The 17,814-nt window shown below is 39.0% G+C and overlaps 1 protein-coding gene across 5 annotated transcripts in view; it reads left to right on the top strand.

Moving 5' to 3' along the window:
- COL11A1 (collagen type XI alpha 1 chain) overlaps positions 1 to 17,814 on the top strand; it is a 272,785-nt gene that overhangs the window by 103,135 nt on the left and 151,836 nt on the right. For all 5 annotated transcript variants that reach the window (XM_081948969.1, XM_081948972.1, XM_081948971.1 and 2 more), the window contains 6 exons: positions 230 to 292; positions 6,316 to 6,357; positions 6,642 to 6,704; positions 9,675 to 9,749; positions 12,363 to 12,446; positions 14,015 to 14,071. In XM_081948969.1, the coding sequence (XP_081805095.1) occupies positions 230 to 292; positions 6,316 to 6,357; positions 6,642 to 6,704; positions 9,675 to 9,749; positions 12,363 to 12,446; positions 14,015 to 14,071 (384 nt within the window). The remainder of the gene's footprint in view (positions 1 to 229; positions 293 to 6,315; positions 6,358 to 6,641; positions 6,705 to 9,674; positions 9,750 to 12,362; positions 12,447 to 14,014; positions 14,072 to 17,814) is intronic.

Genomic DNA, 17,814 nt, shown 5'->3' on the forward strand with positions numbered 1-17,814 from the left:
GAAGATCTAATGAAAGACCAATAAATTCTGAGACTCTCAGAAAGTTCTCCGAAACAAGGTGTTTTAAGTCTTGTTAAACTTTATGGTTGTTTGCACAGCCAGCCAGATGATCGGACTGAATTTGGCATTTTTGACTACCCATCGAGCCCTTTCCAAGGATCTTTTGTTGTTGTTGTTGTTGTTGTTGTTGTTACCTATATCCTTATATATTTGTGCATTGATTTGGTAGGTGAATGGCCATCGTGGATATGGAGAAAAAGGACAGAAAGGAGAAGCAGCTGTCATTGAACCAGTGAGTATGCTATTTTATATATTAGGTATAATACATATATTATATAAAAATGATAATAAAAATTATATACTGTCTAAAATAAATATACAGGCAAGTATAACAACTAAAACATACGAGGTGCGATTCAAAATATAGCAGTGTGAATAAAATCAGAAAAAAAATAGAATAATGGATAATACAATACAATACAATAGCAGAGTTTTAAGGGACCTTGAAGGTCTTCTAATCCAACCCCCTGCCTAGGCAGGAAACCCTATACCATTTCAGACAAATGGATATCCAACATCTTCTTAAAGATTCCCAGTGTTGGGGCATTCACAACTTCTGGAGGCAAGCTGTTCCACTGATTAATTGTTCTAACTGTCAGGAAGTTTCTCCTCAGTTCTAAGTTGCTTCTCTCCTTGATTAGTTTCCACCCATTGCTTCTTGTTCTACCCTCAAACTATTGGAGAATAGTTTGACTCCCTCTTCTTTGTGGCAACCCCTGAGATATTGGAACACTGCTATCATGTCTCCCTTAGTCCTTCTTTTCATTAAACTAGACATACCCAGTTCCTGCAACCGTTCTTTATATGTTTTAGTCTCCAGTCCCCTAATCATCTTTTTTGCTCTTCTCTGCACTCTTTGTAGAGTGACATTTGTAAAAACTAAAAGTATATCCATAAAATGTTAATACAGCAGTAGTTCAATTTTAATGCATGATTAAATTTAGACGTATTAACCATTTATAACTCCTCAGTTTTAGTACAACATGTTACTTCATCACAACAATATTTATATACTATGCTTAGATTCTTAATATACTATTATGCAGGTATCCGATTCTTGCTTTGGACCTGGATGTGTCTCTCTTCATGTCCTTTTGAGATTTTCTTTTCTTTTCTTTTCCCTGAAAGTTTTAGTTACACGTTTAAAATAAACCCAATGTAACATTCCCAGTGCCTCTCCTCCTCTGTTTACCAAAACAAACTTTTTTTGTAAAAGAAGATTGAGCAGAATTGCCTGATTGACATCAGATTTTGAATCAGTGGGTTTGTCTTTAACGCTTGGATCTCCATTGCTGCATTATTTTAAGGCATGTTAAAGTATACCACTTCACCTAGCAAGCCTTGTAGGCTCCATTCCTCCCCCCCCCACACACACACATTGCCATAAATGGGCATTTCACGCTTCCAAGATGTTGCAAGCGTCTCAGCTGTTTATTGTTGTATTACCTGTTCAAAGGTAAGTCTGGGAAAAGCAGGAAGCACCAGCAGAGGCAGTTGATCATTATTCTGAATCATCTCTTTGTGGGAATGAGTTTTATAAGTGTAGATCATAAATGCCGTACTTTTCTGATCTGTGGGAGTTTTCTTCCAATTTACTGCTGTTTCTCAATTTTAAAATGTTCCTTTCCATCTTTTGTCAAAATTACCACTTCTGGCAATAGTTATTTTCGCTATCTCCTTTAGGAGGAGCATAGTAATAAGATATTGCTGCTAGTCTAGATGATGGCAGAATATAAAATATATCATCCAAAATTGAATCCACATCAATAATAGAGAAACTCTGGCTTTTTAAAAAAAGTACTCCAATGGATGTCTGTCTCCCCAGATTACTGTTAAACCTCTTTTTATGGCACATGCTAGATCAGGGATAGCGAATGATGGGGCCTTTATGACTAATGGACTTTCCCAGAATTTCTGAGCCAGCATGTTTGAGCATGGCTGGCTCTGGAATTCTGGGAATTGAAGTCCATAAGTCGTAAAATGGCCATTGACGCCCCATTCCTGTGCTAGATCCTTGTCAGGGCAGCCTCCATCAGTAACCAAGAAAGAAACCACTCAACTCCATTTTTCAGAATTAAGGGTACTTTTACTGGTTATGAGTAGAAAGCAGCTAGCAAAGCAAGATCTGAGGCAAAAGCACGCGTAATCATAGATATCAATATGTGACCCAACTCCCTCCCCCTAGTAACCCCAACCCCCAGTCCAATCCACACACCCCACAGGTGTCATGTGGGCTGCAGCTTCAAAACCCATCATCAGGTTGGTATGCCGGACGGTTGGCCTTGGCGGCAATTCCACTATCTGCAGCATGCACAGTAGATGGTGATAAAATCACTCCCTTCTTCATTCACTCCTGTGCTTAAGCTTCCCCTCCCAAATACCATATTATCTCCCCCCCTCCCCATTTCAATGGCAGCCGAAAGCAAGCAGCAAAGCAGAGGCTGACAATCCTTTTCTAAAATGCAGTGCAAATAGCATCTTATTAAACCAGTAAAACTATGAAGAGATTCTGAAACATCATAAAGTATTACTAAAGAAAAAAGGCATCTGGTTTTTACTTAACTTCTATAAGATTTGTGTCGAAAAGCAGTGCTTATGATGTACGTAACTGCTAGATATATGTCTTTCAAGAAGCAAAACCAACAAATTTGATTAGGTTTCTATTTGGAATAAAGATAATATATGAGTAAAGTGTTTTTCCTTTGATATATTATTGTATTTGCTAGTGTATTGCTGTAGTGAAAGATTTAAGAACTGGATGTATTTATTAAGAAAAAATCCTAGTACATACAAATACAGGTGTCATGATAATTGTAGGTTTCATTCTGTGACTCATTTGGGGTTTTTGTTATATGAAAAGATTTCCTTTCCGCAACATTATGCAAAAATCATATTTTCTAATGTAGTTCATCAAAAGTTTGGCTCTTCCATTGACTGCTTGCCTAAAGTAGGGAAACATGTAATCTAACCTTTTTGTAACCATATCACACCACCAAAAATCAACCTGTGATGAACTGCCAATTCACAATAGCGATTTTTTTTTTTTGCCATTTCTTGTAAAATAAGGATGAAAATATTCATCCAAATTCAGCCTTTGTTTTGGTTAGTGGCCCATATTGCATATAAAACTCTAAATTCACCCAAAAATAAGCTGCAAAATTTGGCTGTGTCTCTTCCTTTGATATCATTGCTCCATTAAAAAAAAAAGCAATTGGTTTCCACTGGTCAAAAACAGAAGAGTTTATAATATTCCTTTGGAGCTGTTAGATACTTGCTCTAACTTCAGTGGTTTCCACCAAGGTCCTCTGTTCCAGTGGGAACAGAGATTTAATCCTATTGGTCGAAGGGTCTGACAGCTCCCTATAAAAGGGCTGCTGTCAGACTCAACCTTCGCTGGATTGTTCTCACTTTTTGTAATTAATAAAGAGCTGTTGTTACTGTTAACCCTGTATGTGCCTATCCATTACCCAATCTAACACTGGCGATGAAGGTGGGATTGGAAGGCAACTAGGCGAACCGAAGAGCGTAGCAATCCAGCAAGTACATCCAGTCCGGAGCTCAGCGCAGCTTCAAGCAGCCATGCATGCCCCACCGACTCCATATGACCCAGTCACCAAGCACTGGGACTCGTATATGCTATGGTTTGACTGCTTCCTCAAGGCAAACGACCTCATGGGCCTTTCTGAAGGCCGCAAGAAGAACATGTTCCTCGGAAGTGTTTGAGATGGCGAAAGACTTCTCTGAGCCGACACCGCTACAATCAGTCACCTGGTCTGTGCTTCAGCAGATGCTGAGGACCCACTATGCACCCAAGCTGTCCAAGCATGTTCGCCGGCATGAGTTTAACATCAGAAACCAGAAGGAGAGTGAGTCAATTAACGAGTATGTTGCGGCACTCTGCAAGGCCGCAGCGTACTGTGAATTCCGAGAACTGGATGAGCTGATTCTGGACCGTGTAATTTGCGGCGTGCGGGACATTAACCTGCAGATGAGGTTACTCGCTAAATCTTACCTCACTCTGCAGATCACACTGGACAAGGCCAGGGCATCCGAATCAGCTGTCAAATCTACTGAGACTCTGCAGCGCCAAAGCGCTCCACAAGACGCACGAAAGTGTACACACATACATCACGAGGCTGCAGAGCCCGAGAGCTCAGAAGGCGAGGAAGATGACAGCTGCTGCATGCGCAGTAGCTGCACCCAGCCGGTGCGCAAATTCAAACCGCGTCTCCTGCCTTGTGCTAGCTGCGGAGGAGACCATGGCAGATTGGCTTGCCATATCCGTGACGCAACCTGCCAGCGCTGCGAGCGAAAGGGGCACATCACCAAGGTGTGCCGGAGCGAATTCCTTGCCACTACCCGGCAGCCTAGAAGCGCACCAAACCGCCAACAGAGGCCCAGCCAAGGGGCCTGGCAGAAGCCACCACATCACTGAGAGGGCGACAATAGAATCACCTACCACACATCAATCGGCCAAGTCCACACCAAGCGGCCAAAAAAGCGGGAACAGAGGTTTAATCCTATTGGTCGAAGGCTCTGACAGCTCCCTATAAAAGGGCTGCTGTCAGATTCAACCTTCGCTGGATTGTTCTCACTTGTAACTAATAAAGAGTTAGTTACCGTTAAGCCTGTTTGTGCCTATCCATTACCCAATCAAACAGGAACCATATAATTAAAAAAAAAATATGGAGCTACTGGCAGGCTTCTAACAAAGGCTAAACTTAACACGGTGATGTCTTTCATGGATATTTTTATCTACACTGAGAACTAATTTCCTTTTAGGGTCTTTTTTTAAATCTAAAGGCAGCAAGACATTCAGAAACCACTCCATAAAGTAGGATTAGAGAGATCTTTTAATCACGGTGTAATTTAGATTGCCTAGGATTACATAAGAGGTCAGTTATGGGAGCTCTGCAATTATGCCGTCTCACCTGTATTTATTCTTTGAACCACAGCCACAGAGCATGTAGATAATTCTGAATTTGCCTTTGAGTGTAATGCTGTAAGTTGGCTAGAATCACTTAAATCAGAGTCTCAAATCATTTTTCATTTTATTTAGTTTAGGACAACAAATCCCTGACTTCTGATTCAACATGTCTAGATGTTTGCTGGGAATTTGGGGGCATTGAAGTTGCAATTCACATGGAATAAGCTAAACTGAGAAAGACCGGTCTTAATAGGAAAAAAATAATAATAATCCCTATTTAAGAGCAGAAAATTGGCACCAAATCAATAGCATATGGGGGAATATAGAGTAGCAGAGAGCTATCAAAATATATAACATGTGCAACATTGGCAGGAAATTCAATGATGAATTTGGAAATACTGAAATAGACTGAAGCTTTTGATGGCGAATAAATCTATTTCATGGTTATGGATTTGGACAATAAAGGCCTGATATGGACCCACCACAGGGTAAAAAAGGTTAACAGAGACCTATATATCTCAGGGATTGGATACCTGTAACTCTGTTCAATGACACTTATGTTTTCCTTCCTTTTTGGAAAAAGAGTTTTTAAAAACTCTTTCAGAGGTCCCTTTTTCTAACAGTGTGTGTTTTGGAACTTGTGGGCATGCGAGATAATGAGACTTCAGGAAGTTCTTCCGTAGACTTCTGAACAGATTGCTGAAGTTTTGTGTTGAATTCCATCTGGTATTTTTATTTTGTTGTGTGATTGATACTGAACTCCTTTAGTTATTCTTAATTAACCAATTAATCATTCTTTAATTAACCATTTTCAATCATAATTATAGTATTTATTAAACTTTGGAGGACTTAATGAATCTGTTTTTATATTTCTTCAAACTATTCTCAACAGGAGGGAATGGAATAGCTTCTGGCATCATCTTTTGAAGCTGGGTGGCCCAGGGCTTATTCCTCAGTTGTTGTAAGCTTTATTTTTTCAACCCAGTTAAGAGAGTTTTTAGGGAGCCCTATTGACCCTAGGTAGAAAAACCAAAGGGTTGCAGGCCAGTTGGTCTCTAGCAACTGCACACAATTCTGACAAAGTAGGCATAACTCGGAGGAACCCCCACCAGGTGAAATGTTATATAGAAAGCTTAAGAAGCCTAATTCACCTTCTCTAGACCACTGATTATTACAAAGTTTAACGGTGTGGGGTGGGAAATGCAGCTGAAAAAGTTTTGCAAATTATGGTTCATTTTACGCCATTCACACTTGCTGGAATAAGTGCTACATATTTGACATTTATACGCTAAATACATAATATACAATGCATTTCTCACCTTCCTTAGGGAATGCTTATTGAAGGACCTCCAGGACCTCCAGGACCACCCGTAAGTATATGCTTTCTAAATATAATTTGAATAAAATTATTGATACTGTTAACAAAGATAGTTGCTTGACTACTTCGGGTCTCATATGTACATAACAAAAATTTTCATTGAGTACAGATTGTTCCATCTGGAAATGGTGCTGTTTAGCTAACTGTGTGTTTTTGTTTCTGTTGGGCAGCCATTACTAGCTCACATATTCTGCCGTCCTTGATCAAAATTGCTTCTAATCATTGTCATAAAAAGTTATTTAGGATAATTAATATACATATTATGTTTATTTATAGGGTCTTTCGGGCCCCTCTGGTATGCAAGGCCCCATTGGTCCTCCTGGTGACCCTGGTGATAGGGTAAGTCTCAATGGGTTGCAAATGAGCATCCCAAGTGTGCCAGCTTGAATGGCTGGGAATGTAAATAATTCTTAAGAACGCGCAACTGTTTTTTAATTTCTTACTGTAGCTTAAGAGGGACATGGTGGCTCAGTGGCTAAGAAGTGAGCTTGTCGATCAGAAAGGACAGCAGTTCAGTGGTTCGAATCCCTAGTGCCACGTAACGGAGTGAGCTCCCATTACTTGTTCCAGCTTTTGCCAACCTAGCAGATCGAAAGCATGTAAAAATGCAAGTAAAAAAATAGGAACCACCTTTGGTAGGAAGGTAACATGCTCTGTGCGCCTTTGGCATTTAGTCTTGCTGACCACATGACCACAGAGATGTCTTCAGGCAGCGCTGGCTCTTTGGCTTTGGAGATGAGCACCACCCCCTAGAGTCAGGAACGATTAGCACGTATGTGCGGAGGGAACCTTTACCTTAACTTTTTACTGTAGCTTAAAGGAATACTCTTGTGTTTTGCAAAACCATTATATAAATAAAATACCTTCATTCTGATTATGAATTCAGGTTGATCCATTTCAGGTCAAATTTGATACTCCTCTAATGAGAAATAATGAAATTTTTAGATGTTCTCCAGGATAGGGTTAGATCCTTTTTGTCGCTTTGCGACATGCAGGGCCTTGGGTCTAAATTCTGCCACCTAAAGGTCATCTCATAGAGTTGGTTGAAGAGTTGGGACATCCTGAAGGCTTCGGATTCTCCAGCTCTCCCGAAAACAAGCCCAGATTACTGAATATGTTCAGGGTGACTGAATATAAAGGAAAATGTTTTTTTTATCAGTGGTGCAAATGAAAGTCGCAAGATAATCTCCATTATCTAGCTTTAATGGATTTCCCAAATCAGATCAGTTGTTGTTATTTCTGGGTGACTTTTAGTGATAACAGGTGGATGAACTGGAAATGTAGCTGGCTTTCTCTTTCTGTTTGTTTTGCTTGCTATTACATCTGAAGGATAACTGTTCACATCTCTTGAGATAAGAGCTATCTAAGGCCTTGTTATTCGCTTTCTGGTATGACAGATTAGTACAGGTTAATCCGTTTGCCCTTCCTGATTTCCCACTTAATCTTTAAATATTAACCACAAATATTTTTAGCATGGTAAGTCTGCACTAGTCTTGTTCCCATCATGTCCCTTCTTTGCTTTGTCCTCTGTGTGCTGTAATTGTATTGCAGCATTTTGAGATTTTCAATACATGATGATATATTAAGGGCAGAATTGCATAGATCTTTGGATATTATCAGCATAAAACCACATGTGTAAGTAATGATATTTCTGCAACAACCCACCAATTTATCAAATGTAAAATTGGACTGAAAGGTCAATATCAAAAGCAAGGCAACTCAACCATTAGCTTTGGCAACAAACCATTAGTAAGCAATCTCAGAAAAGAATACTTTATTAACTTATGATGCCTAGATATTTAGAAAGTTTCTGGAAACAGGCTACAACTTTTTCAGATAAAGAAGTGATAAGTGCTAGGTCACCTTATCCTAGATATTGAAGGAGCACAGGAGATAAATCATTGCTAATCTCACCCTTGCCATGCTGTTTCACACCGTAATTTTGTATTCTGAATGTGTCTCCAGGAGTTGTATATTCATACTTATGTATGTACTTGATCCTTACTCTTGCAAAGAAGATCGTAGCTGAGTTTATTTTCCCCTCAAAATTCTGTATTGTGTACAGGCAGTCCTTGACTTACAACTGTTCACTTAGTGACTGTTTGAAGTTACAATGGCACTGAAAAAAGTGTCTTATAACCCCTTTTCACACTTACAACCGTTGCAGCATCCCCAGGGTCACGTAATTTACATTTGGGTGCTTAACAACTGACTCACATTTATGACGGTTGCAGGGTCCGGGGGTCATGTGGTTACCTTTTGTAACCTTCTGACGAGTAGAGTCAATGGAGAAACCAGATTCACTTAACAGCTGTGTTACTAATTTAAGAACTGCAGTGATTCATTTAACAAATGTGGCAAGAAAAGTCATAAAGTGGGACAAAACTCACTTTACAAATTTCTCACTTAGCAACATAAATTTTGGGGGTCAGTTGTGGTTGCAAGTTGAGGACTACTTGTAGTTTGATTGTAACAATGTTTTGTGCAGTGCCAATGAAATAAATTTAGGATATGAGGATGTATGTGAAGGTAGATAGAAATTGAAATGATTAGGGAAACTTTGATTAATGTACGCGTGAGTATAATCTGATTTTTAATCGGTACTCTAGCATATACCTGCAATGCTGGTTTAATAATTTAAGGAATTAAAAAAGTATCCTCAGCACATAGACATTTTAACATCACCTTCATGAACATTAAAGAAAGACTAGTCAGCTGTTTGCAATAATGATTTGCCAACTTCTTATAGGAAGCTATTCATAATTGCTTTGAGATGTTTTGCTCTTAAGCATATGTGTGTTTTATTTTTGTGGTTCATAACTATTGAGAAATCTATTAACATCCATTTTTACATAAAGATGTAAGAATGCCTGAATGTAAACGTTCTTAATTTGCATTTCATGGACCCAGATTTGAACTGGAACACACATTAATAAATTTTGGCTTATATTTCACAACTTTAAAACCAAACAAAAATTATTTCAAAGAAGGAAACACAGAAATGCATATACTATATTAGAACAAGATGTAGACAAAAACATGCTTCTATATGGGAAAGCACTCACAAAATATACATGTTCCTGGAATCCACATATGAAATGAAGTGGAAAATGTAGACAGCAATGTGTTCATTAAAAGATACATGAACAAAAGTATGTATAAACTGTTCTGGAAATTTTAATTAAAAAACTATAGAAATGAGATGAAATGAACATAAGATTGGATTTCAAGCATTCTACTTTTCAATTTGCAACTGTAGTAATTAAACATGCTCTAAGATGTTTCTAATTTCCCGAATCTTTGTTTTAGGGTCCACCAGGACGTTCTGGTCTTCCAGGGGTTGATGGCTTACCTGGACCCCCGGGTACCATGTTAATGTTACCAGTAAGTCTTACTTTCCTTTACAAAGGTTACATTTTCAAGGGACAAATAAGAATTCCAATGCAGTACGATTAACTACTAATATTTCTCTTAATAGATCTTCTAGGGCAGTGTTTCTCAACCTTGGCGACTTTAAGTCCTCTGGACTTCAACTCCCAGAATTCTCCAGCCAGCTGCTCGCTAAGGGATTCTGGGAGTTGAAATCCACAGGACTTAAAGTCGCCAAGTTTGAGAAACACTGTTCTAGGGGCTGTTGGAAAGCTCTTAGAAGTTAGATCAGTGGTTCCCAATGTGGGGCCCATGCTCCACAGGGGGGCAATTTGAACCTTTTTAAAACAAAGTTAATGGCCTTTTAGGTTTCCTCCCCATGAGTAGAGTTCACTTTTTGAGTAAAGTAAGAATTATATGTCACCAGGGGAGGGAGGGAGAGGACACAGTCAGGATGTTAGAAATGCTTAGGTGGGGCATGGCCAAAAAAACGGTTGGGAACCATTGAGTTAGGTCAATCTAACAATGACCAATCAAAGAGCTAATTCCTGAAACTGACTTTTGAAGCCCTGAAACAAAGCTAGCATTGTAAATTTTGTTCATAGTTCTGCTAAAAATCAAAAGACAATGATTTATTCTAGAAATCCACAATATTCATTCAAATAGCTTCTGAAGTAGGTAGCGGTTTGGGAATGATGTAGATGTTCTTGATGTTGCCTTCTGCTCTTCAGGACGACCAGTGACATGATGACATCATTGATGGGGCAAAGTGACATTTCACCTCAAATTATACAATGGCCTGAGATTGTGCCTCTGAAATGGGGAAAATGGCCAGATTGGGCTGGCATGGTCTTAGGTTGATGGAGAACCACCAACGGAATACTCGTTGCTCACTCCTGAAATATCAGGCAACAGGGCATTACTAATGAAAATGGAACTGCATTCCTTCCACCATTCTAGACAAGCGTATAGATCAGGTTTTGAAAGAAATCTTTGTTTCTGTTGTTCATGTTAGAACAGGAGTGGGCAATTAATTTCCCCAAGGGGCCAGATGAGAAACTGGAGGAGGCCGAACCAATATAACCTGATTTGATATCCTCAAACTCCATTACTTCAACTCCTCTAGCTGCTGCAGATGAGGGGCAAGCTCTGCACAGGTGCAGAAAAGAACTTTTTCTTCACCGTCCTGCACGGAATGGGACAAATCGCCCCAGCCATCTCACAGCAGCCATATCACCACAGCCGTCTCATCACAGCAGCTTACCGTGGTCATCTCATTGTGGCCAACTTACTGCTGGATAACTCACCACGGCCATCTTGCCGTGGGGCAACTTACTACAGGTAATTCCATGTGGGATAACACAACACAATAAGCGTTATCCACCACTGCTTCTTGACATTATTTCTATTTTTCTCAATGGAAATAATGTCAAAGAAATGGTGGTAGATAACATTTATCTCATTGAGTTATCTTATATGGAGTCTATTGCAGGTTTTCCCCACAGGGAATTGGCCACAGTGAATTGTCCTATGGTTAGTTGGCCGTGGCGAGATGACCGTGGCAAGTTGACTGTGGTGAAGTCTTCTAAATCCCTCATGTGGCTTCCAGCTGAGTGAAGGAGTGCATGGTGACTGGATGTAGCCAGACCCGACTTCACTATTTCTCTTGTCCCCCATGGCACACTTATTTACTTTTGAGTTCTAATTTCTGACTTACCTCACACAGCCCATTCAGGGCTCAAAGGGCTGGATATGGCCTAGAGGCCATAAAATGCCCAGGTTTGTGTTAAAAGGTGGTTTCAACAGGTCTGTTGCCTGAACCTTTGATAAATACTAATTAAATAAATTTCTGAGTTCATGAGTTATTAGATTTGTGATTTTAATTAAATACAAAAGCAACTTCCCTTGAGGATGTATTTATGACGATAGTGTTAAAATTCCTAGGACTGAACCAAATTCCAGTTGAACTTTTAGATAGGCCTATTTTGGGCTGACATCTTCTAAAACTTAACTCTACAGCCCCAGTGATGGAGGAGAAGAAACTGATATTTCTTAGGCCCACGTCCTTATCGAGAGGGACTTCATGTGAAAAAGGACCTGGGGTTGCTGGATCTCTAATTAAAAGCACCAAAGATGGCAAGCTATAGTTTCCAGTAATATTTGCATTGAAAACATCCCCTTGATCATTTTTAAGGCAGAACTTTAGATTAAACACCAAGGCAAAGAAGTGCTGAGGCTGCAGTGCTTCAATAAATTGTCATCAAAAGCATGGGTAGCTTTAGAGCTTGGAATGATGCCATTTTAAAATGATTTAAATCTTATAGAAACAGCAAGGTGAGCAGTATATAAATGTAATAATAAGCAAATGACATTTTGACCAAATTATTTTATTGAAGGTTAACCCGTTATGAATGGGAGATCCTTTTGCCACCGGCAGTAATTCTGGTTTTTTTAAAATAATGATTAATTTTGTTTAATAATAAATAAAATATGTAATAAATGTACAACTTAAAAACTACTTAAATAAAACCTCCTTACATCAAAGGAAGATTTTTAAAGATTTTAATGAAAGGTATTTCATAAATGAATAGAGATTAATTCTGAATTTTTTGATTTTCTTCTGCACAGTTCCGCTTTAGTGGGGGTGGTGAGAAGGGCCCAGCAATCTCACCTCAGGAAGCTCAAGCTCAAGCTATTCTTCAGCAAGCCAGGGTAAGATGGGGCACAGTTCAAAGCAAAGCTGGAAAACCTTGTTCCTCCCACCCACCCCTTTTCAAGAGCTCTGTTTCTCAGATCGAGACATGCTGTGATTTGCCTTCTGACACGAGTGGAACCAGAACTGAAAATGAGTAGAACTACGACAGATGTGGAAACTGCATTGAGATCTGCTCTATGGCCTTTCCTGTGGGAAAATGTCAGCCCCATTAAGCCCCTTAATCCAGACAATTCCACAAAGATTGGCTATCATACAGGTTGTAGTAGATGACCAGGCTTAGCCTGAGGGAGGGGGTCAAACTTGTCATAAGTCACGAGTCTCTGTGCGCCTGCAAGAGATCTAAGTCCAGCCCACCTTGAATGCCTCTCTTATCTCCCATGCACTTCCTTTGATCAGTAGTTGGTCAGATACTTGTAGAGAGCTTAAGATTGCAAGAAATATTTATTCTCATTTGAACTGCCTGAATTTCTGGATTTCCTTGGCACTTCACACAGATAGTCCTTGACTTATAACCGGTAGCTTGGCGGCCATTCGAAAGTATAATGGACCTACCAAAGACAGGTTATTACAACCCGAATTCAAAATTCTGAAAAGCAGTTCTCCCTGCCACAGTCACCTGGCTGTACTTCAGATGCTTGGCAATTGAGCCACATTTACAGCTGTTTGCAGCATCCTGTGGCCATGTTTTATAATGGTTTTGTCAAAAAAAAATCCTTTAATTCCAGTTTTTGGCAAAACCAGCCCATAGTTAGCCATGGGTTCCCCTTAAGACTGCAGTGTGTTCTTATCTACCTCAAAGAAGATTGTGAAATCAGGTTGGTCACTAGGATGGCTCAATTTATGACCATCCTGCATTATGACTGTGATGAGCAGACCCCATTATGGTTATTACTCGAATCTTTGCAAGTCTGGTTACGCTGTTTCTTATTCTTATAGTTCAGTGAATTAGGGAGATGTCTGAATGAATCACGTCCATGTGATATCTGAACACTCTGGACTTAAAAACTGCTTTAGCCCCTGTAGCCTGGATAATAGCACTTGCATATCTCAGTTAAGTTATCTTCCTTACTCTCTACAGGGAACAAAACAAGAACATTTATGCATTGAGCATTATTTGCTGAAACTGTTTTGCCCTTGCTTTCTTTTTTAGTTGTGTGTGTGTCCTTTTCAGGAACAGATACTAGCACTTTTTAAATACTTTTTTTCCTTGGCCATATGATCAAACTAGACATCTTTAACAGGTTCTGTGAACGTTCAAGGAAGAAAAACTCACACTTTTTCCTAACTTCTTGGGAAGAAGGATGAGATAATAGGTGTGTTTATCTTACTCAGTTTTGCATAAGGGACATTGCTTCCTATTTTTTGTAAAATCCAAGAGCTACTAAAATTAACTTTTGGGGTTTTATCTGTATCATGCCAGAGTCATGATGCATCTTGATCTTTCCTCATAAAATGTAGCAATGTTTACATAATTAAATAGTTAATTATCAATGGCTACTGTTTTATTTGTTGGAGGTAATGAGTAGTTTAGCAAGTTAAATATTTATTTTTGTTTACATTACAGATTGCAATGAGAGGCCCCCCTGGTCCAATGGGACTTACTGGAAGACCTGGTCCTGTGGTATGCAAAACAATTGTTATCCAAAGTTGTGATTCATAAATGATTTACCTTCGTCGCAATGCCATTTGATTGGCTGGGATTTTAATAAGAGTGATTTATTAGTCTGTTTGTCTAGGAACTCTCCCTAGCATTAAGTTTGGGGGACAGGCAACCTTTTTAGAAGCAAGAAAACACACTCTAAAACAAAATTAGGAAGCAATTGATTGCAGAGGGGGGTATAATCGTGCAACAACATTACATGAGTGAATGGAGCTAGGATTTTCAATCATGCATGGGTTGGTTTGTGTTTTGCTTTTAAAAATTATTATTGGCTGTTCTGATGGTTTATATGTCCTTTATATTTGCTCTCCACTGAAATTTGTTTGGAAATCACTCTTCTGTTCAGCATTTTGCCAAATGAAGTTGGGGAGCATAACTTATGGGGATTTTGAAATTATGTGACAGACGTTTATACAGTCTCTGAGCTGTTCAGCCTTATATTAAGCGGAATGAAATTTCTGCCCGAGGCAACAGATATTAAGAAGTTACCAAATACTAAAAGACACAAAACTGGACATTTCTGCATACTCCTAAATTAACCTCCATCTCCAGGTTGCAATAAAGGGTGTGGTCTTATAATCAAGGCTAAAATGAGGTTCAGCTGCAAGAGTAGGGCGTTTCCATATGGTCTTTTACTGGAATCCAATATACCCTTCTCTTCATAAAATTAAATATATATTCATATGATGGTTAACATATTTCTCAATGTGTTTATTTGTCCCCTTGGAATTTGTACCATTTCTGCAATTTTTGAACGGTTAATGTCCTCCACTTTTCTCTTATTTGTATCGGGAAAAAATGATTTAGAACTTTATCTCCTATTACAAAATAGGAGGTTCCCCCTCCCTTCATTATTTAACTTTGTTTAAATACAGGATTTAATGAGGAGAATACTGGAGATTCTGGTTTTAGCCTGAAGTTTAAAATGGCATTCTGTTTAAAACAGAATGTCCCAATTGTCTAGTTTGGAAAACAAGCAGAGCAAAATTGCAGACCTCTATATTATAGGCTCACTGGATAGAGATTTGACATTTGCCAGCATTTTAAATGTTTAAATGACAAAAGCAGAACACCAGCTCTGCAGTTGTTAAATTACCTGGGCAATTTTCTTCTAATGATGGCTTCCTCTTTTACGAAAGGGATACTCTGCTGACAGAGATAATCAAAATGATTCATTTTAATGCTGCAGTTAAGCAGTTACTATCGCTTTCCAAGCTATCCGAGTGTATTTACAACAATATAAAATGATACTTATTACAACCAAGATTACAGACTTTGCATAAACCTAGCAGTCTCCAGAGGAACCTCAGTAATTACACCGAGGTAGAAAAACACTTAGACATAAAGGTCAAGAGGAAGTATGCCATTCAGAATGAAAGGATATATTTAGTTCCTAATGTAGTGTGCTGTTTCCCTGATTTGCAAAAGCAGGTTAGCCAGCACAATCATCTTAGGGGCTCCTGTGACTCATTGGAAGAAAAATGGTAGCTATTCTTTATCACAGACTTCTTTACATGTTCTGGACTGTCCCAGTTGCTATAATTCCCAAAGCCCATGTTAATTGGTGATTAGATGGCTGATGTCCAACATCAGACTTCAGGGATGTGCTGCTGAAAATACATTGTAAACACGAACTGTTTTTGTCAGCTGTGCAGGTGGAATGATAAGTACAATGAAAACCTGAATCCGTTGGGTAGGGGCTTGGCTATGTATAGTTGAGGAAAGAGTTATATTCTTTTTATTTAACAACAATAACAAAGGTTTTGTTATAACATCAAACAGTGCTGCAGGTGCCTCAAAGCAACACAAGTAATCTGACAACTCAGTAGTGGGAATTGCATTTGAACATGTATTTCAGTTTTCTTGATAAAAAAATAAGTCAAAACCTCTTTTTTGGTCCATAAAAACAAGCCTACTTCTAAATATTTTTACCATTCTCTCACTGCAAAAATTAACATATAATTGCAAACTACAATTGCAAACTTGTGAAGGAGAGAAAGCTTTGTAAAAGTAGTGACATCTCTGACAGCAGTGGTGATGGGAAATATTTACCCTGTTGATTCATTAAGTCAAGTAGAGAGACGTTACAGTGTGGACCTCAGTGAATCTTTCTGACGGTCTCTAGTCCCAAAGTCCATATTTTACTACTGGCAACAACTGATTTTTCTACCAATCAAGACCTCAGAAAAGGTCTCTTCAGTTCTTTTCTTCCTGGAGTGAAGGAGATTTAGAAAATGGAGGTGGGTCAATTTGTAAAATAATTAATGAGTGGAGAGTTATGATCTGCCATAGAGAAGATACCTCCTAAGTATCTTAGAGCCAAGGTGGCGCAGTGCTTAGAATGTAGTACTGCAGGCTATTTCAGCTGTCTGCGAGCTGCAGTTTTGCAGTTCAAATCTTACCAGTTCAAGGTTGACTCAGCCTTCCATCCTCCAGAGATGGGTAAATAAGGACCCAGATTGTTGGGAGCAATATGTTGACTCTGTAAACTGCTTAGTTTTGAAAGCACTATGAAGCGGTATATAAGTCTAACTGCTATTGCTATTCTTTTGGAAAATGTCTTGCAATTTTTCATGCAAGAGTCTGTCAGTAGTGAAATGAAAACTATTCTTCCAAAAAGAAGCAGCAGTAGTAATGGGAGGAAAAGATATGTCACCAATTACTGTAATTGCCTGCAAGGCCTCATTGTTAAGCACTTGTGAGCTTCTGTTTACAAGCAAAGGAAAGTCCCAACAGTTAGGATGTTTTAGAAATCCCCAAATCTAATTTGTTCATTTTAAAATCCCCAACCAAAAACTTCTGGGATATAGTGATGCGAGATTGGGTTCCTCTAGTTTTTACTTAGTGTATGCTCAGCACAGTTGGGGAAGTATAGCATTATTTGTTAATTTACAGGCTGCCATCCACTAGTAGAATATTTTAAAGCCAATAAATGATCAACTGAACTGTAAGTAGGGAAGGCCTGCCAAAGCACCTGCCATAGATAAAACACAGAAGAGGAATGGGAGAGGCACAGATAAGAAGGGATGAGTTGAAGCGAATGCAAAGTGATCTTTATACAAAGGCCACTTATTATGCTCCCAACTATAAATTCTGCAAGAAAGAAGTACTACCCTTCTCTAGGGTAGGATAGGAAGAATAAAATGAAACATTGTGGTTAACCATTCCCCAGCTACATAGTTTGGATTCATGTCCTTTGGCCAGATAATTCTACAATTAGCCCACTCTAGTCTCTGATTTGTAGGGTAAAAGGTAATAAAACCAATCTTTCTGCTGCCATTCAGCACTTCCTTGCCAGGTTATCAAAATGATTTTTGTTGCTGATAGAGAAGATCACCACAGGTAGTTGATGTCTGAAGGTGTCTTGCAGCTGGACAATCACTCTGTCATCTGCCACTAAAAAGGATCCCGTGGAATTATCTCAATGCTACTGCCATTGTTTATCTCCTGTTTTCTATAATATATGTCTTGATACCAGTCTTGAGAACTAAAAAATCAGCTTATACCATGTACGTGTTATTGGTATGGTGGAGAAATCTTAAAACATGCATATAACTGAGAGACAGTGAACAATGGCTTGGCAGCTCCAGCACTGCAAATTAAAATGGAGGTTGACTATAGCTGCCTGTCAATATGAGATTACAGGTTAGAACCCAGATTGGTGACAAAATCCATACCCTCAGTTTATTATTGAGACTAGAAGT

This window comes from Natrix helvetica (genome assembly GCF_964273705.1).
Source record: "Natrix helvetica genome assembly, chromosome: 3".
Lineage (NCBI taxonomy): Eukaryota > Metazoa > Chordata > Lepidosauria > Squamata > Natricidae > Natrix > Natrix helvetica.